This window comes from Oryx dammah, unplaced genomic scaffold, assembly GCF_014754425.2.
Source record: "Oryx dammah isolate SB20612 unplaced genomic scaffold, SCBI_Odam_1.1 HiC_scaffold_19, whole genome shotgun sequence".
NCBI classification, from domain to species: Eukaryota; Metazoa; Chordata; class Mammalia; order Artiodactyla; family Bovidae; genus Oryx; species Oryx dammah.
Genome location: NW_024070203.1, coordinates 74520592 through 74544926, shown reverse-complemented (window position 1 = coordinate 74544926; position 24335 = coordinate 74520592). Strand labels below are relative to the sequence as shown.

The 24335-nt window shown below is 41.9% G+C and overlaps 1 protein-coding gene across 2 annotated transcripts in view; it reads left to right on the top strand.

The window, feature by feature from the left end:
* GRHL2 (grainyhead like transcription factor 2) overlaps nt 1-24335 on the top strand; it is a 169293-nt gene that overhangs the window by 33951 nt on the left and 111007 nt on the right. For both annotated transcript variants that reach the window (XM_040261981.1, XM_040261980.1), the window contains exons 2-4: nt 9056-9251; nt 18456-18523; nt 23038-23431. In XM_040261981.1, the coding sequence (XP_040117915.1) occupies nt 9056-9251; nt 18456-18523; nt 23038-23431 (658 nt within the window). The remainder of the gene's footprint in view (nt 1-9055; nt 9252-18455; nt 18524-23037; nt 23432-24335) is intronic.

Sequence of the window (24335 nt, the reverse complement as noted above, 5' to 3'; positions counted from 1 at the left end):
AGGGGTTTCCCTGGTAGTCCAGTGGCTCAGACTCTGTGCTCCCAATGTTGGAAAGGGGGTGATGGTTTGATTCTTGGTTGGGGAGCTAAATCCCACATGCCACACCTGGGGATCCCGCATGCTGCAACTAAGACCCAGCACAGTCAAATAGATAAATACTTTTTTAAAAAAGAATAGAAGCTGTATAAGGGAGATGTAAAGTTTGGAGGAATTGAGATTTTTAGGGTAGGTGGTATCACCAACTCAGTGGACATAAATTGGAGCAACCTCCAGGAGATGGTGAAGGACAGGGAAGGCTGATGTGCTGCAGTCTTTGGGGTCACAGAGTTGGACATGACTTAGTGATTGAACAACAATGAGGGTGGGTGGAGGCAGGTCACTGCATTAATAAAGGTAGCCAGGATTAAGTCTCACTGTGGTGAGATCTGGGCAGAAGTTTAGAGGCAGCGAGAGAGTTATGAGGGGATATTGGGGGAAAGAGCATTCCAGAAAGATGAAAAACAGCTGGCGCCAAGATCCGAAGGTAGAGACATGGAGACCAAGGAAGAGGATCAGAATGAGGGCGGAGGATGACAAGGGGAGAGAGTACCAGCAGGGAAGCTGGGGGAAGTAACGGAGGAGAGGTTCTGTAGGACCTGGAAGTCCGCGGGAAGGGCCGTCACCTCTAAGGAAAATGGGGATAATATAGGACTGAGGATGGCAGTAGCCTGATCTGATTTATGTCTTAATGGGATTTCTCTAGATGCTACTTTGTAGAGAATAGACTGGAGGGAGTGGGGACAATGGTGAAAGCCGGGAGATTTATTCAGAAACAGTATTAGCTCTCTGTTGCTGGCTAACATAGTATCTAAAAACTTAGCAGCGAAAATAGCAAACATTATCTTACAGTTTATGATGGTCAGCAGTCTAAGAGCAGCTTAGCTGGAGATGGTTGTGGCTCAGGGTCTCCGTAAGGCTGCACTCAGGCTGTCATCTGGGGCTATAACTGATTTCGCACTTGACTTTGACCGCAGGATGTACTAAGCTCCCTCACAGGTTGGTGGTGGTCTTCAGTTTCTTATTAATTGTTAGTCAAGGCTTCAGTTCCTCACCATAATATGACAGTTTGGTTTCCCCAGAATAAGCGAGGAGAAAGAGAGAGAAAGAGAGAGACTTACCAAAATGGAAGACTTTCATTATCTAATTCTAGGAGTGCCATACTGTCACTCTTGCCATCTGCTACTGATCATATCAAAGTCTGGTACAGTGTGGGTGGGCACTCCACAAGGCTGTGAGTTCTAGGAGGCAAGGATTGTTGGGAGCCCATAGTGGAGGTTGCCTACCTCAGAGATAATTGTGGTAATCCATCTAGAAGATGATGGTGGCTTGCAGCAGCATACTTGCAGTGGGATGGTGAGAAGAGGTCACAGTCTAGGTATATTTTGAAGGTAATATCTATAGGATTTTAAAATGAAGTGGACGGAAGAAAATGAAGGTTCATGGATGACTCTGCGTTAGCTGCCTTTTAAGAGATAAGTGCCTAGGGCCAGTCCAGGTGTCTAGGTGTTCTCCTTGACTCAGGGAGGGGTGTGTGTGTGTGTGTGTGTGTGTGTGTGTGTGTGTGTGTGATAGAGTGGGGACTAGTGCTTTCAGAAGAAAGCCAGTGCAAAGCTGGAGAAGAGGGATTCGCAGATCTTTGAGTGAAGTCGGGCAGGTTGGGAATCCAAGGCAGGTCAGGGACGTGGTGTAGGATAGACTGGACTATGTACAGGAACTCCTGGCTTTTTGATTAACAAATGCTACTTCCTTGGTGTAGTTGGTGGATCTAACAACTGAATAACAGTTTTCTCTCCATAACTGGTATTCTTTGCATAGTAAAAATTAAATGGTAGAATATGTAGTAAATGGGCTTCCCTGGGAGCTCAGCTGGTAAAGAATCTGCCTGCAATGCAGGAGACCCTGGTTCGATTCCTGGGTCAGGAAAATCCCCTGGAGAGGGGATAGGCTACCCACTCCAGTATTCTTGAGCTTCCCTGGTGGCTCAGATGGTAAAGAATCCGCCTGCAGTGCGGGAGACCTGGGTTTGATTTCTGGGTTGGGAAGATCCCTGAAGGAGGGCATGGCTACCCACTCCAGTATTCTTGCCTAGAGAATCCCCATGGACAGAGGAGCCTGGTGGGTTACAGTCCATGGGGTCACAAAGGGTTGGACACGACTGAGCGACTTAGCACAGCACAGCACATATAGTAAATAGTATACATAGTGTAGGAGTTTGTAGTACAGGAAAGCCCTTAAAAACTGGAATAGGAACAATCAGGGAGTATTTTCTGCAAGATGGGATGTTGAGCTGGACTTTGCTAAGAGTAGAGTTTAGATGGAGAGAAGCAGGAGGGCAATTTCAGGCAGGGGAACAGTCTGAGCAAAAGCATGAATATAGAAATGGGGCTTCTTTGCGGAATTTCAGCTAAATGGTTCAACTCCTTACGCTAAGCAAGTAGGAATAAATTTTGAGAGGTAGGTAGGGGCCTGATAATGGAGAATCCTAAGTATCAGATGGAGGATTTTGGACTCTATATTACAGGTGGTGAAGAAACATAGAACACTCTTGAAAGTAATTAACTATGAAGGTGATTCCATAGGGCTTCAGTAGAGATTGAACGGGGGGAAAGCTGAAGGATAACGAGACCACTTGGAGGCATGAAGAGATAAGACTAAAACTGTGATCATGGATATGGTGACTGACTCCATAGAAAGTATAATAGCTAACACACATGATACTTTTATACTGTGTCCATTTTAATTCTGAGAAAATCCTAGAGAGTGGATATTATTATTCTGTTTCATTTGGGAGTACATCTCAGTTTTACAGGTAAGGAAACTGATGCCCAGAAAGGTTAACTAACTCAACCAAGGTTACACAGTTAGTAAGCGGTGCAGCCAGGATTTACACCCAGGCCATCTGGCTCCAGAGGCTATATTTTATTTTTTATTTTAAATTTATTTATTTTAATTGGAGGCTAATTACTTTACAATATGGTGGTGTTTTTTGCCATACAGTGACAGGAATCAGCCATGGGTGTCCCCTCCCATCTCCCTGCCCACAGAGTCTATATTTTAAACCAGTACATAAGATTTGGCTCTGGATAACTACGGACAGGTGATGATGAGTTGTGCTCAACTGAGAAATGATGGTTACCTTAGTTCCGGACTGAGTTTAAGTTGGCAACAGGGCATCTAAGAGAGAAGGCAGAACCGGCTCTTAGGTGATACATGTCTGTTAGACATGAAAGTAGAGGATGAATGAAAGCCATGTGGATCAACAAGGGAGAGAAAAGAACCAAGGGCCCAGGAATGATGAGAGTTAGACAACAGGAAGAGGAGAGTAGACTTTAGGCTTTGCAGGTGGCGCTTGTGGTAAAGAACCGCTTGCCAGTGCAGGAGATATAAGAGATGGGGGTTTGATCCCTGAATTGGAAAGATCCCCTGGAGAAGTGCATGGCAGCCCACTCCAGTATTCCTGCCTGGAGAATCCCATGGACAGAGGAGCCTGGTGGGCTACAGTCCATAGGGTTGCAAAGAGTCAGACACGACTGAAGCGACTTCTCATGCATGCAGAGTAGCAATTGGAAAAGAATATTTGGCTGCAGAGAACTGCCCTTGTACAGTATCTTAGAAGCCAGGCCAGGCAAGATTTTACAGAAGTGAGAAATGGCCAAGAAAATCCAAGGAGATTCAGAACAGAGAGCCGTCTGTTGGATTTTGAGTGGAGGTCATTAATAGAATCCGTTCTAAAGAGAATACTTCTAACTATTATTTATTGAAGATCTGTAATGTACCAGGCTCATTGTATGTGAATATCTGAGTTTACCTTTAGAACAACACTGTAAGTCTGATATGATACAGAGGAAGAAACAGAAACTTGAAGAAGTAAAGTACCTCATCCAAATTCACAAATTGACAGAGCTGAGATGAAAACTGAAGTTTAACCATTCTCCCCCTAGATTAAGGCAAAAAGCTCCCAAACAACCCTCCCCACAAAGAAAGACTAAAGCTCTTCTAGGAATTTTTTTTTTTTAAAGAATGGTAAGAAATGAATTGAAACTGATAATTTGACGTGAAAACTTCACTGTCCTGTTTTTTTGTGTTCCCAAGTGAAATGAATTTATGTCTGAATTTGTTGACTATTACTGCACATATTTTTAGGAGGTGAAGGCATTATGTGTTAAGTGCTGTTTGCTTCTCCCCAGCAAAGCATTCCCTCTGTTAGACTCTTCCTAATGCCCCAGGGCATGGTAGGTTGTGGTAGAGTGATCTGGAGTTTTTCTTGACCTGTTGGTTATGATCTCAGGTTTATGAATGCTCCACCTCTTTCACTACTTCAGCTGATGACTCACTCATCTGTTAGTTTTTCTCCCAGCATCAACAAAATGAAGTAGTGGATTAAAGAAACAAATGGAAGACAAAAAAAAAAAAAAAAAAATCTATGATCTAACAAGGCCTTTAGCCTTGCTGGGAATACTCAGGTGCTAATGTAAACTTTCCTCCGAGGAAGAACAGGGATCAGGTTTATAGTTGATGTATTCTGTGTTCAAGGCAACTCAGAAAACTGCATACCTAAAGCTACTGAAAGGATATTTAAAAAGCTGACTGGTGCACGATTTGAACTTCCATTCCAAAAAAGCAATGATGAAACTCACCTTCAGAAAGTGTTCCAAACTTTGGTAAAAGCTGTTCTGTGAAAACTTTCCTTTCTTTACAGGTCTACATTTTTGCTCAGTGTACCAGAGAGATTGTTCTGTTTTTATTAAACCAAGCTTTATTCAACAGTGCTCTGTACTGGAGAGATTATAATCTAAGGGAAAAAAAAACCAAAGTCATTATGCAGTTAAAGGGAAGAGCATAAAACTCCTTTGGCCATCAAGAAATGTGAACAGAAACAGCTAGCAAGGTTGTACTATCCCAGAATATTTTTTTCTATTGATCATGTAAAGATTCATCAAGCATTTCTTCATAGAAAAGCTGATGAATCTAGATTTATGAGTGAACGTTTGTGCTGGGAACATGAAATCAGCAATCCAGGAGACTCAACAGGACGGAGAAGAAGGAAGACTCAAGGAAAAAAATCTCTCCAGTGAATGAGGACGCTACTTAGTGTAAATCAAGAGTTGGCTCTTATCCTTCACCCTGGCGCTTCCTGCTAAATTTTGGAAATTAGCCAGTGTTGTAATTAACACTCCACCCCCATCCCACCCCCACCCCGCCTCCCAGCTTTTCTTAAGTAAGGAGAGTCAAATCCCCATCTTTTTCAGTGGTGAGGTCACCAGAAGTAACAGAAAGCTCTTCCTTCCTGCTGGGTGGTTTTAGGAAGTATATGTGATGTGTGGGCACTCCTGGGCAGCAATTAGGATTTAGATCCCTCTGTTTTGCCCTCTAACTGAAGGCTGCAGAGTGGCTTCTTCTAAGTGACTGGTGGCGGGAGGGTGGTAATGGCACTGCCCCATGGCCCGCCAGCACTGCCTTCCTTCTTGGTCCTCCCAGAGACTTCATTTCTCCCACTTAAAGACTCTTAGGAGTCCGCCAAAATTCTGTCTCTAAATCCAACTCTATCCTCTGTGATTAGTAATGTCCACAACATGGAAATGCTGTTTTATTATTAAATCAAAATGTGTAAATTTCTTTTTTTTTTTACATTGAGTAGTTGATTTATGACGTTGTATTAATTTCTACTGCACAGCGAAGAGATTCAATTCTACATATACGTATACATTCTTCTTTTATATCCTTTCCCATTATGGTTTCTCACAAGATTTTGAATATAGGTCCCTGTGCTATCCAGTAGGGCTTTGGTGTTTAGCCGTTCTCTATGTACTAGTTTGTATTGCTAACCCCAATCTCCCACCCCACCCCTCCCCCACCTCGCCTGCCACTAGCAATCACAAGTCTGTTCTCTGAGTCTGTGAGTCTGTTTCTACTTTTGTAGATAACTTCATTTGTGTCATATTTTAGATTCCACACATAAGGGATATCATATGGTACTTGTCTTTCTCTGACTTCCTTCACTTAGTATGATTGTCTCTAGGTTCACCCATGTTGCTGCAAATGGCACTATTTCCTTCTTTTTTTATGACCAATACGCCGTTGTATATAAAGTATGTAAATTTCTTGGACTCTCCAAAATGAATACAAATGTGCTCCTTTTGTCGGATAATCCCATTGTTTTGCATTACCAATACACTCTTCACTTAAAAAATTTTTTTTCTCACATCTGCCCATTTCACCCCTGACCAGCACTCTCCTGCCTTTCCTTCAGGTCTTTGTGGAAGCTTTGCTTCCTCCTGGGTCCTCTGGCTAGGTTAGTCCCCTCTGTCATAAACCCTCACTCATGACATTGTTCATTTCTCACGCTCACCACTCGTGTAACCCTGGTGCTTGCTTTCCCTTCCTGGAGGCGATGTGAGCTGCAGGGCAGTGCCCATGTCCTTTGCCATCACACCCTCCCCATATAGCGTGATATCTGGTGTCTGTTGGGTTCTTATGGAAAATAGCTAAGTAAACAACTTCAGACTCCCTTAATTAATGATTACCTTTAGCACTTCTACGTTATAACCAAAAGTTGCTATGCCCTCAAACTTTATAGGAATATAGAACTGTGCCGTGAGAGTAATACTTGTGGTTCAGTTTACAGTTGTTTTATCCATTATCTTATTGAGTTCTCACAGTCATACTGTGAGCTTAGTAGGGTAGGCATTGCTGTGCTTGGTGTTTTAACTTCCTGTTTTATATTGGAGTAGAGTTGATTAACAATGTTGTGTTAGTGTCAGTTGGACCACAGAGTGATTCACTTATACAGATACATGTATCCTTTTTCAAATTCTTTCCCCAGTTAGGTTGTTCCATAATATTAAGCAGAGTTCCCTGTGCTATACAGTTGGTTCTTGTTGGTTATTCATCCACATCAGTCAGATGGCTGTCATCAAAAAATCCAGAAGCAATAGATGCTGGAGAGGATGTGGAGAGAGAAGGGAAGCCTCCTACACCCTTGGTGAGAATGTAAATTGGTGCAGCCACTAAGGAAAAAGGGTTTCCCTCAGAGCTCAGTTGGTAAAGAATCCGCCAGCCATGCAGGAGATCCTGGTTCGATTCCTGGGTTGGGAAAATCCCCTGGAGAAGGGATAGGCTACCCACTCCAGTATTCTGGTCTGGAGAATTCCATGGATTATACAGTCTAGGGGGTCACAAAGAGTTGGACACAGCTGAGCGACTTTCACTCACTCACTTCACTAAGGAAAAAACAGTCTGGAGGTTCCTTAAGAAACTAAAAATAGTGCTGACTTTATTTAAGGCATGAAGAAACCGAACCTCAGGCAGCGTTCCTCCTCGGTAAACAGTGAACAGAGACTCACTTCCAGAGCCTGTGCTGCTCCATGTCACCACACAGCTGAACGGGTAGAAAGGCCTTCCACCAGGGTTTTCCCGTTTACTTCCAGAAACTTGGTTTTTACCCTTTTAATTCAGTTCATGTACAGTTGGGTCATTATTTTCTCTTTCCTCCCAATCAGTTCCACCAAGCCACTGGCACAAAGAGTTCAAACCATCTAAAATTTGGAGACCATCTAAAATTCCACTCTGCTCAATGTGGATTTCCCGGCCCCCTCCCCCCAATATATGTCACCAATGTCAGTGTTATTTTCTGACCCTCCATCGATGCATGACACCATGCCTCCACACAAAGTGCCCTCAACACAGCCTTTGTTGTGAGTTCACACCAATCTTCCACCACAAAGTGAGCTGGAAGACCATCTACCGTTAGAGGGCCCTGCAGGAATATCAGCAAAAAGGTTTGTCTCTACTGAATGACCATCGGAAGGCTCTTGCTGGATGCATTTCCACTGATCGGCATACATGCTGCCTTCACAGTCCTGCCACTTGTCTGTGTCACGTTACCCTGAGTAGACCCAGGTGTTACTGAAATACAACGTCTCATTATTACTTTCTGATTTCATTTCAATGAACAAGGCTGGGGTGTGATGCTGAGGACTGTGGTGGTTTAGGGGTGAAAGTGAAAGTCACTCAGTCGTGTCCAACTCTTTGCGACACCGTGGACTATAGCTCACCAGGCTCCTCTATCCATGGAATTATCCAGGCAAGAATACTGGAGTGGGTAGCCATTCCCTTCTCCAGGGAACCTTCTCGACCTAGGGATCAAACCCGGGTGAGTCACCTGCATTGCAGGCGGATTTTTTACCATCTGAGCCACTAGATACTTGAGTTAGTATTGAATCCTCCTTAAAAAATTGCTTTGATGGTCATTTTCTGCTTTACCTGAGTGGCTTGGTTAGGACTGACAACTCCAACCCCTCTTGTCTGCTGAAGATTCTCCAGGTGCCCTCCTCACTCTCCGTGATGATCTTTTATGATCTGTAGCTTCGCTGTCCTTAAATATGGTAGGATCCCGTGGAACACAGGACTTTATGTACAGAGTTTCGTGCTGCTTCGCATCCGTTTGATGCATATCTGCAGGACGCCTTGCACCTTGTTTCTGTAGCTTCTATTGCCTGTTTAAATTAAAGGACTTGGATTGGTCTATAGACCAATTTGCTAGCAGATATAGTGTAAATTACACTAGATGAAATTGTTTTTTAACCACCATTGACATGCCGATTACTTTCAATGTGTTGCACATATTTATGCACTAGAACTTGCAGAATTAAATGAAACCTGTTCCCTCCCAGGGTTTCATTCTAATATATATTAATGAAGGATAATCAAATAAAATGAGTTGGCTCCTGAACTGATTGGTTATGAAAAGCCGAGTGTGAAGGGAGTCAACTTACTCTACTTCTTTCTACACTACGTTTTAAAGGCCATTATTACCTCTCCTGGACAGTAAAGAAATAAATCAGTGGCTTTATCAATGTGACGTGGCCATTACCTTGGTCTCAATCTTCCTTCTCTTCCATTCTGGGGAAGCACAAGTGAACCAAATAACGTGCGCATTTTTATTCCACGTGTATTTTTAGCGGGAAAAAAGAACACTTCTCTGCTCATGAATCTCGCATTTCTCTTGCTCTCGCAGTAATAAACGACTGGTGGCCTTAGTGCCCATGCCCAGTGAGCCTCCATTTAATACTCGAAGAGCCTACACCAGTGAGGATGAAGCCTGGAAGTCGTATTTGGAGAACCCCCTGACGGCGGCCACCAAGGCAATGATGAGCATCAACGGAGACGAGGACAGCGCGGCCGCGCTCGGCCTGCTGTACGACTACTACAAGGTAGACCGCGGAGCCCCGCCTCCCTCCGCCCTCGGCCCCTAGGACCGCCCTTCTCTGTGGGCAGAGGGGACAAACTTCGTCCCAGGCCAGAGAACCAAGGGTATCTCCACACTCACCGTGGAACTCAGCCTCTTCCTTGTCTCATTGCTTCCCTGCTTTTCCGTCTATGAAGCCCAACTTCAGCCCTGCTCAGAGGGAGTTTTCCTTTTCGGATACTGACTCCGTGCCCTCTGTTTACAAGCATACATGGTATCTACATTTAATGCCTGCAAGGCCGGAGACCTGTGTTTGATTCCTGGGTGGGGAAGATCCACTGGAGAAGGGATAGGCTACCCACTCCAGTGTTCTTGGGCTGCCCTTGTGGCTCAACTGGTAAAGAAAACGTCTGCAATGCAGGAGACATGGGTTCAATCCCTGGGTTGGGAAGATCCCCTGGAGAAGGGAAAGGCTACCCACTGCAGTATTCTGGCTTGCAGAAGTCCATGGGTTGCAAAGAGTCGGACACAACTGAGTGACTTTCACTTTCACATTTAATTCCTACTTCATATCATATTGCAGTACTTCTTTGCTGCCATTTTTACTTTATGACTTTTGGTGAATAAAGAATATTACATTGTGTGACTGTACTGTAATTTAGTCATTGCTGTTTTGGGGCATTGAAGCTGCTTGTCTTATTTTATTTTATCATTATTTTAAAATTAAGTAATGTGGGACTTCCCTGGCAATCAGTGGTTAAGACTCTGTGCTTCCATTGCAGGGGGCGTGGGTTCCATCCCTGGTTGGGGAACTAAGATCCCTCATGAGGCATGGTGCAGCCAAAAATAAATAAATTAATAAAATGAAATAAATAAATGAAATAATGAGAACCTTTATTTTTTAATTTATTTTTTGGCTAAACCCTGTGATGTGCAGGATCTTAGTTCTCCAACCAGGGACTGAACCTAGTCCCATCAGTGAAAGCAGCAGTACGAGTCCCAAGTCCTAACCACTGGAGTGCCAGGGAACTCCCTAGTTTGCTTTTAGATATTCCGTTTTATAAGAAACACCAGGATTTCTAGATTTTTCACTTTTGTAAGAAATATACCAATGAATGCTTTTATGGTAGACTTTTGTAGCAATTCCAGAATGTCTCCCTTTGTTTCACCAGGCACTCAGTATTTATTTTGAAAAACCCTTAAAACAAAGTGAATGTAATTCACTTGCATTACAAAAATACTTGTCATAGGTACCTTCAAAACAGGAGTATTTCAGGAAATCGAACGACAAACATTGATCTGTCTCTACTATAAAGGACTATATCTGGTATGACCTGCTTCCTTAGAACCAATGAAATGTAAAAAGTCAACAAGTATTTACTGATTGAGGATATTTATTACCTGCTTTGATTATAAACACCTGGGCTTACGCTGGGATTGGCACAAAGGTGAAAATGGCTGTGTTTATTTTGCTGGTTGGGTGCCACTCTTTAGAATAAGAACTAAATCCTCCTCTTGCCCTCTCCCTCCATCAGGAGAAAATCACAGGGAGGAATTTTTCTTTTAGTTAAGTCAGCCTCGGTTTCCTGCTTCCTTCCTGCATCCCAGTTCCTGTTCCCTTCCAGCAGGCTCCAGCGCTGCAAGTTGTGCTGCCTCCTGTGTCTCTCCTAAACCAGGGTTTTCATGCTTTCCAAGGATCTCCCACCAACACCAACACTAGTACCAACCCTGGCACTGACCGACCACCCCCAAGCCTACTCTTTGACCAACATTCTCTAAAATTATTCATTCCTTTTCCAGCTTCCTCTAATTTTCTCTATTAAAACACTAAGGACGGCTCCCTCTGTGGGGAGAGAAAATAAAGTCAAGCCAAGCTGTGCTTGTTAGCCTCTCAGCTCTGTCCGACTCTATGCGACCTTATGGACTGTTCTGCCAGGCTCCGCTGTCCATGGAATTTTCCAGGCAAGAATACTAGAATGGGTTGCTACTCCCTTCTCCAGGGAATCTTCCCGACCCAGGGATTGAACCCGAGTGGGTCTCCTACACTGCAGGCAGATTCTTTACCATCGAGACACCAGGGAAGTCCCAAGTTGTGTTTATCAAAGATGAGATATTGGGCTGGCCAAAAAGTTGGTTCGAGTTTTTCCGTAAGCTGTTACAAACAAACATTTTGGCCAACCCGATAGAAGGTATGAGTCCTGTATTAAAGGTAGTGTTTTCATAGAGATAGGTTGGCCCATCCAGGCTATTTTAAATGAGGATATTACTGACTCAAATAAACGCATCTTTTATGGTTAGAAAGTGCTGGAGAAATAAAGGAAAGGCATTCCACTTGTACCCCTGCAGTCTAGGTTGACTTTTCCCCCTTAGTAAGAGAGGTGGAATTGGCAGATTTCACAGCTCTCTTGTGAAGGTGTACAGTTCCCAACATGACTCCTGACCTAGCAAAAAGGGGCTTTCACTTTGGGAACGGGGGTCCACGTGAAAGGATGTAGGGGCTAATCTCCATTTCATGCAAGCAGGGCAGTTTCCTACACTGAAAGGAAGCCCCTGAAAACAACTGAGCCTGAAAACCAAAGATACTTTCTCGGGAGGCTTTCTTTTCTTCTTTTGTTTGTGGCTGTTTTATATATTTAAATGCTTTTTGACTGAGAAGCTAATTTGAAAAACACAAGGATGATTTCTAAACATTTTGGGGTGAACATTTTCAGAAAGTATTGAGGATGGTACAGAACTTTTCATATTAGACTGTTTCATGTTCTAGGCTATTTCTTGAGGGTTTCGATTTATTAGATTTTTGTGTTAATACTTAATGTTTGGAAATGATCTCATCCCTAGAAAGAAATTACAAAGCAATTTTTATTTATTATAAGAAATAGTTAAACTTGACACATTAAAATCTGGTAACATATCATTAAAGTGACTATGATTTAATCACTTGGGTCATTAAAGCTTTTTGGTAACCTTTATAACTTCATTAAGCAAATATGTTAGTTTTATAAGACTGTGAAGAAATATATTAAGATAATTTTGAAGAAACATATCATTCTTATTTTTTAAAAACAGATTTTATTCCATTACTGTGAAATGGACATAATTTCAGATATTTTTATTAGATGACAGTTCTTTCATATTAATGAAAAAGAGAAATATACCTTGTAACAAAACTCATTAGTAATTTGGGAAAGAATTTAATTTCCCATAGGCTCAAAGGATAAAGTATTAGTAAATATGGTACCTAGATTACCTCTCCTTTTGCACATTATTAATATTAAAAGGAAAGTTGAAATTCTGCTTTCATAAATATCTTAAGATACAGAGTAGGGAGTTTACATAAAACTCAATTTGAGGATATGAAGAAAAGGGAACCCTCCTACGCTGTTGGTGGGAATGTAAATTGGTTCAACAACTGGGAAACGGAGGTTTCTCAAAAAACTAAAAATAGAACTACCATTTGACCCTGCAATTCCACTCTCAGATATATATTAGAAAAAACCCAAAACACTAATTCACAGATATGTATACCTCACTGTTCATAACAACATTATTGACAGTTGCTAAGATATAGAAGCAACCTAAGTGTCCATCAATGGATGGATAAAGATGTGGTGTGTATGTGTGTGTGCATGCACACACACACACACACAGTAGAATAAAATTTGCCGTTTGTAACGACGTGGATGGACTCAGAGGATATTATGTTTAGTGAAATGTCAGAGAAAGACAAATGCTATATAATGTCACTTACATGTGAAATCTAAAAGATAAAAATACACCAGTGAATATAGCAAAAAAGAAACATACTCAGATATAGAGAACAAACTGGTAGTTACCAGTGGGGAGATGGAAGAGAGGAGGGGCAAATTTGGGGTGGGGATTAAAAGTTACAAACTACGATGTATAAAATAAATAAGCTACAAAGATAAACTGTACAACACAGGGAATAGCACCAATATTTTATAATAACTAAATGTAGTATGAACGGTACAACACAGGGAATAGCACCAATATTTTATAATAACTAAATGTAGTATGGTCTTTAGAAACTGGAAATTACTGTGTTGTACACCTGAAACTTATATATAACATTGTACATCAACCAGACCTCAAAAAATAAGTAAATAGTCATCACTACTTGCTCCCACCCCCCAAAAAGAACCCTCAATCTATAAACAAGTCTAAACTCCTACTGTTGAATTTATATTTTCCAAGATTAATTTATTAATTTAGAATATAAAATATTCCAATAAAATGTTTTCTAAGACTGTGTGGACTAGCAGAGTTACATAGCTCATTTATTTCCCACAAGCTTCACTATATTTTTGCTTGAAACTTTAAACATTAAAGAATTAGCCTTGTTTCTAAAAACTCTGTGTGCAAATGATCATTTTCAGGCCTCAGTCAGCCCTCTCTTGTTTATAGTTTGTGTATGCTGGTAGTAAAGTTATAACAAAGTTAAATCTACTTTGAGAATGGACTTTCTTTCTGTAGTGAAGTGTTAAGGGAAAAAAAATTATAGATTCTATTTTTTTGAATATAAACTTGGGGAAGTCAGATTACTGTAGCAATTGCTACTGCAGTATCATTTAAATTCTGTAGACTTTTTATACCTCTTTGGAAATAAAAATCGATCCTTTTTGTAAAACATACCATTTTCCCCTAACTGCTGAGGTTGGAGTACATCACCTCTCTGGACAGTAGAGAGAGGAATGTGTGTGACACGCAGCAGGCACTAAAAAGAAATGGTGGTCCCTGTCCTTGGAAACTGCACAAGTGTACCTTGGTGTAATACTTTACCCACCACAAAGTCTTTCCACCTGTATTTTAAAACTGTCCCCATAGGATCACTGGAGTGAATCCAATCAGGTCTTTTATTTTCAGCTCAGGCAACTAAGTGGAATTTGCAAAGGTCCCAGGGCAATCCTGTACATGCCCAATATCTATGTCATCAGGCTGTCTCAGTTAGTCTTCTTGGGCTGCTGAGACAGAATATCACAGACTGGGGGTCTTAAACACAGAGATTTATTTTCTTAGAGTTCCGGAGACTATAGTCCAAGACCAAGGTGCTGACAGCGTTGGTTTCTGGAGAGGCCTCGTTTCCTTCCCATCTTGCAGATGGCTCCCTTCTTGCTGTGGCCTCACGTGGCATTTCCTCTGTGCACACACATTCCTGGCATCTCTTCCTCTTCCTAGAAGGGCATTAGTCCTATCGGATTAGGGCCACACCTTTAGAAACTCATTTACCCTTAAGCGCTCAGTCTCTCAGTTGTGTCCAACTAAGTAGCCCCATGGACTGTAGCCCCCCAGGCTTCTCTGTCCATGGGATTTCCCAGGCAAGAATACTGGAGTGGTTTGTCATTTCCTACCCCAGGGGATCTTCCTGACACAGGGATCAAACCCACATCTCTTGTGTCTCCTGCATTGGCAGGTGGATTCTTTATCACTAGTGCCACCTGGGAAGCCCTATTTAATCTTAACCGCCTCCTTAAAGGCCCTGTCTCCAAGTATAGTCACATTGCAGATTAGGGTTTTAACATACAAACATTGGAGGCATACAGTTCAGTCCATAACACTCTACCCTGTTTAAGAAATGCTTTAATGGAATTCATTTGAAAATAGGCTCAAAACTTTAAAATATGCATTTGAAGCTTAGATGAAATCTATTATAAAAATAACCAAAATGCTAGAATTTGTCGTAAAGACTCAGATACTAGCCTCATTCTCTATTGGGTTTAAGCTGCTCACCAGCAATAGCTCTGAAGTCAGTTGTGACCTTTTGATTAATTTCAGGCATGACAGAAAAATATGACAGATTTCATTTGTTATTTTTATGTGGTTTGATTTACTCTGGCTTACTTTACTTTTCCCCTGAAGAAGCTGTTGATTCGTAATCATCTGATTCTAGCTCTGGTGAAAATGTTCTTCCCCAGCCAGTTGGTTCCTCTCTATTCTGTTGACCTGGTGCTGTTGGACACCAAGATGTTTGTTTGTTTGTCTAACCATTTGGTCATCCATTTATTCATCCATCCATCCAACAAGTGCTAATTCACCACGACCTTCCAGCAATGGTGATAGATATTAGGGGAGTGGGTTGAGTATCCAAAGGCAGATGGGACCCAATTTAAGACCTTAGTGAGGTCACAGTCCAGGACCTCTATAACAGTCCCGTAAACCTATAACCACAGTGCATGGCAGTAAATACTATGAAAGTGATGTGCTCCAGGTGCAGTGAGGAGGGTGTGCCAGCCTTCCAGAGAGCTCAGGTTTTCCAGAGCTGTGCTCAGTCGCTCAGTCGCTCAGTCCGACTCCTTGTGACCCCATGGACTGAAACTAGTGGTGCGAGCAGTAAAGAACTCACCTGCCAATGCAGGAGACACAAGAGATGGGAAGTAGTGCCTATTCTACAGGGAAGCAGAGGAGAGTTTTTAGGTAGGCATATGGAGAAGGGAGCATTTTAGGCAAAGCAAACAGGAGATGAGAAAACATGGGAGGTCAAACTCCAGGATGCATTCAGTGAAATCCAAGGAATCAGCCTTGCTGAACTGTGGAGGTGAGTGAGGGGGAGGGCAGTCAAGGTTGGTTAGGAAGGGCAGCGACTCCTGGAAGTGACCAGGTTGGTGGGCTGGGCTTTATTCCCCCAAGAGGGAGTGCAGGGCTAGGTACATGGCCTTGTTTTTTTGCTAGATGAATGAGTGAATAAATGATTTAATAAATATTCATAAGCTTTAGAAATTTTTGAAAGAAATCTTTTTATTTTTAATTTAAAAATAAAGCCTTTTGTTTTCAGTTTATATACATTATAGAAAATTGATAGAAGCTTAAAGAAAATGAAATTTCCTGTAATTTTTCTATTATATTCTTTGACATCATTTTCTCTGTTACTGAAGGATTTTGAACATTGGCGTGGTAGATTGGAGACATGATTTACACATGTTATAGCAACAGCAGCCACAGGGAGATGGATTATGAGCAGAGAATCCAGTGAACAGGTTGTTGCGATTGTCCAGATAAAAAAGAATGAAGCCCTAAAGTAAGACCTAATGGTAGCTGCTCCCTGGATCAGTATTTGTGAGCTTCTTCCTAAATCAGCCACTCTACTTAGTCAGTCACAGAACACGGAAACAAAGCAGTATGTTCAGGAGATCACTGAGTGTTTGTTTGGATAAAAGTTGGCAACTGATTCTGTGTGTGTGTGTGTGAGAGAGAGAGATTTGATGAGAGAACTCTTTAACTAGGATCACAGTAGCTCAGCTGATGCTCAGATTAACCAAGGCGGAGTACAGAAGAAGTGCTTTGGGGAAAAGGATAATTGTATGTTGAGTTTGAAGTGCTTGTAGGATATTCAGGTAGGGATGTATGGTGGTGAGTCTAGACTCAAGGAAGGGGCCTGAGTTCAGAGGTCTCAGTTACTCTAAGAAGGACAGTCTTTGGGAAGCCAAAAGTCAACATGGCTCAGGGTGGCCCAGATGGGAGGGAGAAAATCTGAAGGCACGGTGGGGTCCAACTGGAAGATCACTCTGGTTCTTCTTAATGGAGCCAGATGGATTTGCAGGGACTAAGTGAAGGAGAGGAGAGACCAGTTAGCTGACGCAGTAACCCAGGCCAAAGAGGTGGGGGGCCGAGCCAGGAGGCAGGCCTCCACGGGGAAGTGGATGGATCTGAGTCACATGGGGTTCAGTGGGATGTCTTTAAGACTCATTCATATTATAGCACGTATCAGAATGTCATCATCTTTAAGACTGAATAATATTTCATTGTGTGTGTGTATATATATAAAACACATTCTGTTTATTCATTCATCTGTAGATGGACATTTGAGTCATTTACACCTTTTGGCTGTTGCGAATTATGCTGCTGTGACCATGGGTTTGCTTGGTATTAAAATGTTGTCATTATCTGTCACCTTCAGTAGATGATGGTTTTGTTGTATTCATTTCGTTTCTTGTTTAGCATGTAGTAATGCTGCTACTCTGTAGACCCTCAACATTGATATGTGCATGAAGGACTTAAAATTGATTTACTTTATTTTTATTTAGCAAATGCTTATAAATTTCCACGCTAAGTGCCTTTAAAAAATTAACTCTTCCAATTTTACTAAACACCCTGTGAGGTATAGAACTACCACTATTCCTTTTTTACAGCTGACGAAACTGAGGCAGAGTTGAGCTGTGTTGAGTTGAGTTGTGGTAGAGCTGAGATTTGAACCCAAATGATCAGGTCGAGGTCTGGACTCTTAGTCACTCTGCTGTGTCGCCTCCCTTGCCCAGTGGGCTGGGCTTGCAGACACATTTGGGTGAGTGGAAACCATCCATGAGGATTGCAAGAGGAGTCCAGAAAAGAGAGACTTTTCATAAACACTCTTTTATGTCAAAATAGTGCAGGGTGCATTTTCAGTGCCAAGGTGTGTGGCTAGAAGGAAGATCTGGAGATTTAGGGAAAAAACAAAATTGATAAACAAAAAAATCAAAAACATCCAACCAGCCAAACAAATCTAAACCCACTGTTCATGTATTTGAGAACTGTGGTAGAGATAGAAAAGCGATCCACAGTGCCGTCAGGTGATTAGATGATGCTCAGAAACACAGCTGGTCGGGGTGTCCCTTCTCTCAAGTAATGCTTTTTCAATAATCTTTCAGGTAATGCGTTGGCACTGTAGTTGTGAAGTCCATAATAAAAGTGCATTAGAAGAAGAAGAGGAGAAGGCAAGCCGTGAGCTATGTAGAGAGGGTGGATAAAGGTGGCCCGGGTATTAGATGTTGCCTCATCACTGAATGGTGCAGCCCACTCCCCAGTTGGCCCCTCTACATGTCAGTCAGAGTCCCTCATCACAATGGAGGGTCAGTCCTGTTCCTTAATGGGATACTTGTAGCTCCAAGATGCTTTCTGTCTGCTCCAGAGTACAGGTACCCTTTCCCCTCATCTGCGCCCCAACCAAGGAGGGGAGGACTCAGGAGGTGCTCAGGTCCAGTGATAACTGCCTGTGTCAGCCGAGCACAGCACAATCAGGAACGCTGTGACTTTGCATCAGTCATCACCATTTTGTGTCTGGTCCACTGTCATTGCTACTCAGGCTTCCCACCTTTAACCATCTCCTGGCCATTGCAAATTTGCCACCTTTCTCCAGAGAATGTTCCGTTTCATTTTCTTTGCTTATGCTGGTGTCAAGCTCTCTGCACAAGGTCACAGTTGCATCTATGTAAGTCTGACTGATGGTTGGTCATGATTTCAGGTTCCTCGAGACAAGAGGCTACTGTCTGTAAGCAAAGGAAGTGACAGCCAAGAAGACCAGGATAAGAGGTATGATGATATATACAGGAATATGCCTGACTCTCCAGATAACTCCTTTTTTATGTTTTTGACAATAGTATTAAACTATAGCTTTTGTTCTTGAGAGGATCTGAGAGTTAAGAAGCTTAATGTCTGCTCCCTGTCTTTTGGAGCCTGGACCAAAACCGGATATTTCAGTTGGGAGAGCAAATTGTAGTTTTTGGTTTTGCAGTTTGCAGAGGTTCATTAGTGTCTTCCAAGGAGGCTGCAAATCCCAAGAGACAGAGGTGATATACTGGCAAGCTAGCCCACTGCCAGTGTGAACTTTTCTGTTAATTCAGTGGCTGTGTAACCGTGATGAGGCTCTTGAAGGAGTGAGACATTTGAAGATGACCTTTGGCAAGGGGCAGAGGAAGGAGGCCAGGCTCATCTCAGTCCAGGGAGGAGCTGGCAGGGAGCCGTGGGTGGCACAGGGCACTGTCAGGGGCAGGAAAGATGTTAGGAGACCATAGGTAACACTCTTTCCCTTCAGTCCTGAGTTAAGAACCAGTTGAAAAGACACAGATTGAAATTAAAAAGGAAAAAAAAATCAATTTTATTTCTGATGAAGCTAATTAGAGACTGATTTTGAACGGGCAGTTTGTAACGTATCAGTACTGACTTAGATATGACCTACCATCCAGTCCCAGGCAGGACTTCAGGCCTCCCTGAAGGGACGTGTGGCCTGGCCAAAGTGACTGGAGTGTCTGTCCCCTTTCTTTGGCCAAGGTGATCCAGACGTAAAGGAGGACCCAGGAAGGTCTGAACCACCTTGCTCAGCTACTTCTCCCACAGTAGCTCCCGAACACAACCAATCAAATATATCTCTTCCCCTGCAGAGGAATGGAGAAGCCACAGTGCTTCTGTTGAAGGGTTTTCTACTTGGAAACATAAAGCCAAGAGAAATGAAGTCTCCTACTAAAACAGATGTCAGAATCTTTTCTGCTCTTGATAGGAACTGCTTGTGACCCTGTGATCTTGTCATGTGACTAGCAGTGGAGACCACCCCGCCAGCCAGTGGTATTGTGCTGTGTGTCAACTCCAGGGCATACCCCCAGCAGAAGGTGAAGGCTGTCTGCATATGATTTGCTGTTCCAAGGGGATCTTCTGGAACCTTATGCTGCTTTGGGGACCCGGGCACTAGTTAGTAGCAGTGATGACAGGGAGAAAGAGGCTGATACTCTTTAGGTCTAATAACTTTTCCTCCATCCAGTCAGTATTGAATAAGTTAAAGAAGTTTAAATCCCACACCGGTAATCACAGAAAGATTAGGGACGCATGCAGGAGGTGGAGATGGGGAGAGAAATGAATCTAAAATGTGTGCTCTGTATGTATCGTAATAGATACAAGAGGCCATGTTTTGGTAAAGTATTTTTAGAGCAACCCTAAAGACCGACAGCTGCCCATTGTATTTTAAAGGCCGTTTTTATGATATATACAGAGTGCCTTAAAAAAACTGGCAGTGAGGTATAGACAAATTACCTTGTATAGACTAATTATGACTTTGTAGACTTCTGGTTAAATGTAATTTGGAAGGATATAATTTGGTCTGCAGTGTACTCATGAATTAAGGTGCCATGGGCTGGCATAATATCATTACAAATGTTTGTATACAGAAGTCACCACTTTGAAAAGTAATCTCAAGGACATGAGTCCAGTTTTTTTTTTTTTTTAAGAGTATATTTTCATGCACCATTCCTAGCATTGCATTTTTGCCTCATGTTATAATGTTTGGTTCAATTTTAAATTCTATTGCAAGTGAGTCAGTATCTTACAATTGCTCTTAACTTTGTTCAGATCACCCATTTTGGGGGATGACTTTCAAAGTTCTCTGGCATCAGCTTTTAAAGTCAGTGCTATCTGTAGAGGCACTGTTACACATTATAGGACAGTGCTGAATCTAGTATTTCCTTGTCTCGTGGTAAAGAAGATTCAACTATATTGGCATGACTCTATTCACTTGCTTATTTATTTATAAGAATGCCCAAAATATTTTGACTTGTGTTTCTTGTTTAGAATCCAAGTGTTTTACATGAAATACATACTTAAGAAATTTGGACTGAAATGGACTCTGACAGTAGAGGAGCTGATTAATTTAGAATATTTTGGCCAAGTCAGTAAGACCATGCTTGTGCAAAGCCTAGAAGTGTGAAAAAAGTAGATAATTGCTTTGGTAGCTACTGAACATAGACCAACCCTTCTACACTCAACTTGCCGGATATTATCCAAAGGGTACTGCATAAAATGAGTTTGAGAGATTCTGGGTTACAGTTAAACATTTGGAGGAACCCCTGGGGGCCTTTACTGTGTTCATGGCTGTGACCCACCAGGGTGGTCTTCTTGTTGTGGCAATAGCTTTTTTTTAAAAAAAATATTGATTTTATCATGGACTCTTTTCTTGAGGAACATGTATTAACATGCCATGTGATGTTCTAAACAACAAGGTTTAGGAAATACTGATATAAATGGGTGGTCTGGGTTTTGGCATCGTCCGCTCACTGGATTCAGATTAAACGTAATATCTAATTTTCACTGTGCCTTAGACACAGATTCATTGTATTGATTTGGCCACGAAAGCAGGTTATTACTGAAAGCCAGAATGTTTATAGACTCGTGATTTTATTCTTTAAAGGATTCCTTTCTAGAGTGGTTTCTTTAGGTCTGTGACTGACTCAGAGAGGTTCAGGTATTTTTCTGTTGGCTTTGCTCATGAGGAGCCATTTTCTCCCCAAGCTTCCCTTTGAAGTTTTATCTGAAAAATCAAAGCTAAAAATACCAAGCCCTGTTTGAGAGTTAGGCAAGTTCAGAGGCCAGTTGACTTCCTTTACAGAAAGGAGCCAGAGAGCTCAATTCTTAGAAGAACCAATTTTGTTCAAATATTTCTCCTGATGAAAAATGCCTATAAACCCGAGAAAGCCCCTGCTGGTTTAAAAAAAGCAGACACCAGGGACAGGGCTGCATACAAAACATGCATTTTCTTTCTGTCATTCAGGATAATCTATAAAAAAGTAAGGGATGGCCTCAAACCTTACTGACTACTAGAACTTTGTTAGTAAAATCATTTTGGTGTCAACAGTGCTCATTTAGTAAGAATTTCCTCTTTGCTTCTGCTCTCACTCAAAATCCTGCAGTATAGATGCAAATAGTTCATCCTATCCTGGTAAGAATTAATTTTCTAAATCCTTTTTTTCTCTTTGTACCAGTCAGAAGGTGTGAGATCTGAGAGCTCTTGTCTTACATAAGCCCAGTTACACCACTTCCTTAAGTCCTAATAGTAATTCAATGCTAAGGATATCAATGAGCTCATGCTTTTTCTCAATTTAGTGAAAATATTTTAATGACAAGTTCTCATTATCTTATTTTTATCTGCAAAGGGTTTAGCCTGCAGAACAGTGAAAACTATTCTTCCCAATCCTCTCCTTCAACCTATTGTTCTGCCCCTATTTTTAAAATTACTGTGAATTTTTTAAAAATTATTTTTAATTGAAAGATAATTGCTTTACCAGTATTTACCAAGACCACAAAACCAGTATTGTATTGGTTTCTACCAAATCCCTGTGTTTTTAAAAAAGCCTATTTAAATTTTTTTCTTTTGAAAGCTTTTAAACATATTCATTAAAAAAAACGGTGATATAATGAACCCTTAAAGACCCATTCCATCCTCCAGATTCAGTACTTGATAACTTTTTCTTACACCTATTTATTCTTCACCATTTCTTTCTTTCCCTTTTTTTATTTCTTTTTTTAAAAAAGTTTTTATTGCAATAGTATTTAAAATAAGTTCCTGGCTTACTTTATGTCATTTCATCTGTGACATGACATATTTAGAGATCCATATCCATTTGATATGGATCTCTAAATAAACAAGTACTTTTTATTACATAATCTCAAAATCATTATCACATCTAGGTGAATGAACAATACTTCTTTAACATCAGCTAACTTGCAGTTCATATTTGATTGTCTTAAAAATCCCATTGCCTCATAAATACCTCTTTGGCTTTTTAGATCGGGATCCAAACAAGATCTGCTCATCCTGTTTGGTTGTCATGCCTTTTAAATCTCTTAACCTAGAACAAGTCTCCCACCTTTCTTTTTTCATGCCTCTGACTTATTGAGGAAACCAGGTCAGTAAGATGTGTGATATTCTGGTTTGTGTGATTGTTTCTTTTCAGTGTTGTTTAAATTATTCTTCCAGCTCCCATATAGCCTAAGAACTGGCAGTTAGATAAAAAGCTTGGTTTGATTTAGAGTCAACATTTGTTTTTTGTTGAGCATTTTCTAGGTGGGGCTGATCGCATGTTACCAGGAGGCACATGGAGGTGCTTGTCCTACTTCTAGTGATGGAAAGATCCATTTCATTCCATTGTAAAGTTCACCATCATTTTTTTTCCCCCTAATGCATTAGTATCCACTGATTCTTGCTTGCATCAGTTATTAGGAGTTGTGAAATGATGATTTTTCTAATTCTATCCTGTTGCTGGGGGGCGGGTTTCAATACACAGAAACTGTCTTGGCACAAGTGAAGCCCAGAGTAATTTGAGCGGAGGAGAAAACCGAGTTCAGGTCCTGAAGACTGTTCCAGTGAACCTTTGCCTGAATCAAGACCACCTGGAGAATTCCAAGCGGGAGCAGTACAGCACGAACGTCCCCGAGAGCCCAGCCATCATCCCCGTGTCAGGAATCACAGTGGTGAAAGCTGAAGATTTCACCCCGGTTTTCATGACACCACCTGTGCACTATCCCCGGGGAGAAGGGGAGGAGCAACGCGTGGTTATCTTTGAACAGACTCAGTATGGCGTGCCCTCCATGGCCGGCCATAGCACCTACCTCAAGGACGACCAGCGGAGCACCCCGGACAGCACTTACAGCGAGAGCTTCAAAGACGGAAACACGGAGGTGAGTCCCTGGCTCTTACATCAGGAGCCCGAACCGAAACCCAGAACCCACACCTAACTTTTTTCCTGTTTGCTTTTAAAAAAAAAAAGGTATTTATTTCTTTTTGGCTGCACCGGATCTTCCTTGCTGCATGCTGGCTCTCTCCAGTTGCGGTGCATCTGCTTCTCATTGCGGTGGGCTCTCTTGTTGAAGAGCACGGGCTTTAGGGGACGCGGGCTTCAGTAGTTGCAGCGAATGGGCTCTACAGCACAGGCTAGATACTTGTGGCCCCCGGGCTTAGCTGTTCCACAGCACGTGTGGGCTCTTCCTGGACCGGGGATAGAACTCCTGTCTCCAGCATTGGCAGGTGGATTCTTTACCACTGAGCCCCCCAGAGAAGCCCTTTATTTGCTTTTTATGTGGGATGAGTGAATTCAACTGTGAGTTCATGTTTTTTTTTTTTTTTTTAAACATGTTTGCTTCTTTCTTTATAAACAGGTTTTATTAAAACATTGGTTGTGTGGAGGAATATTCCCATTTTCCTGACTCTGAGATGACAGATTCCTCTATTGGCTTTAGTTTTAAAATCACATATTTGTGAAGAACAGAACTGTTTGTGTGGAAGTTTCCTACTTTTTAAAGATTTCACCTTGACTTCTAGTTTGTAACCTTCCAAATGGCAGCCAAAGGTGTTGCCTGCTCATCATTTTTTAAAAACAAAGCAACTCTTCTTTAAAAACTTATTTATTTTTAACTGAAGGATAATTGCTTTACGATATTGTGTTGGTTCCTGCCATACAGCGGCATGAATCTGCCATAGGGATACATAGGTCCCTTCCCTCTTGAACCTCCCTCCCACCCCACGAGGCCATCACAGAGCACCAGGTTTGAGCTCCCTGAGTCATACAGCAGATTCCCATTGGTT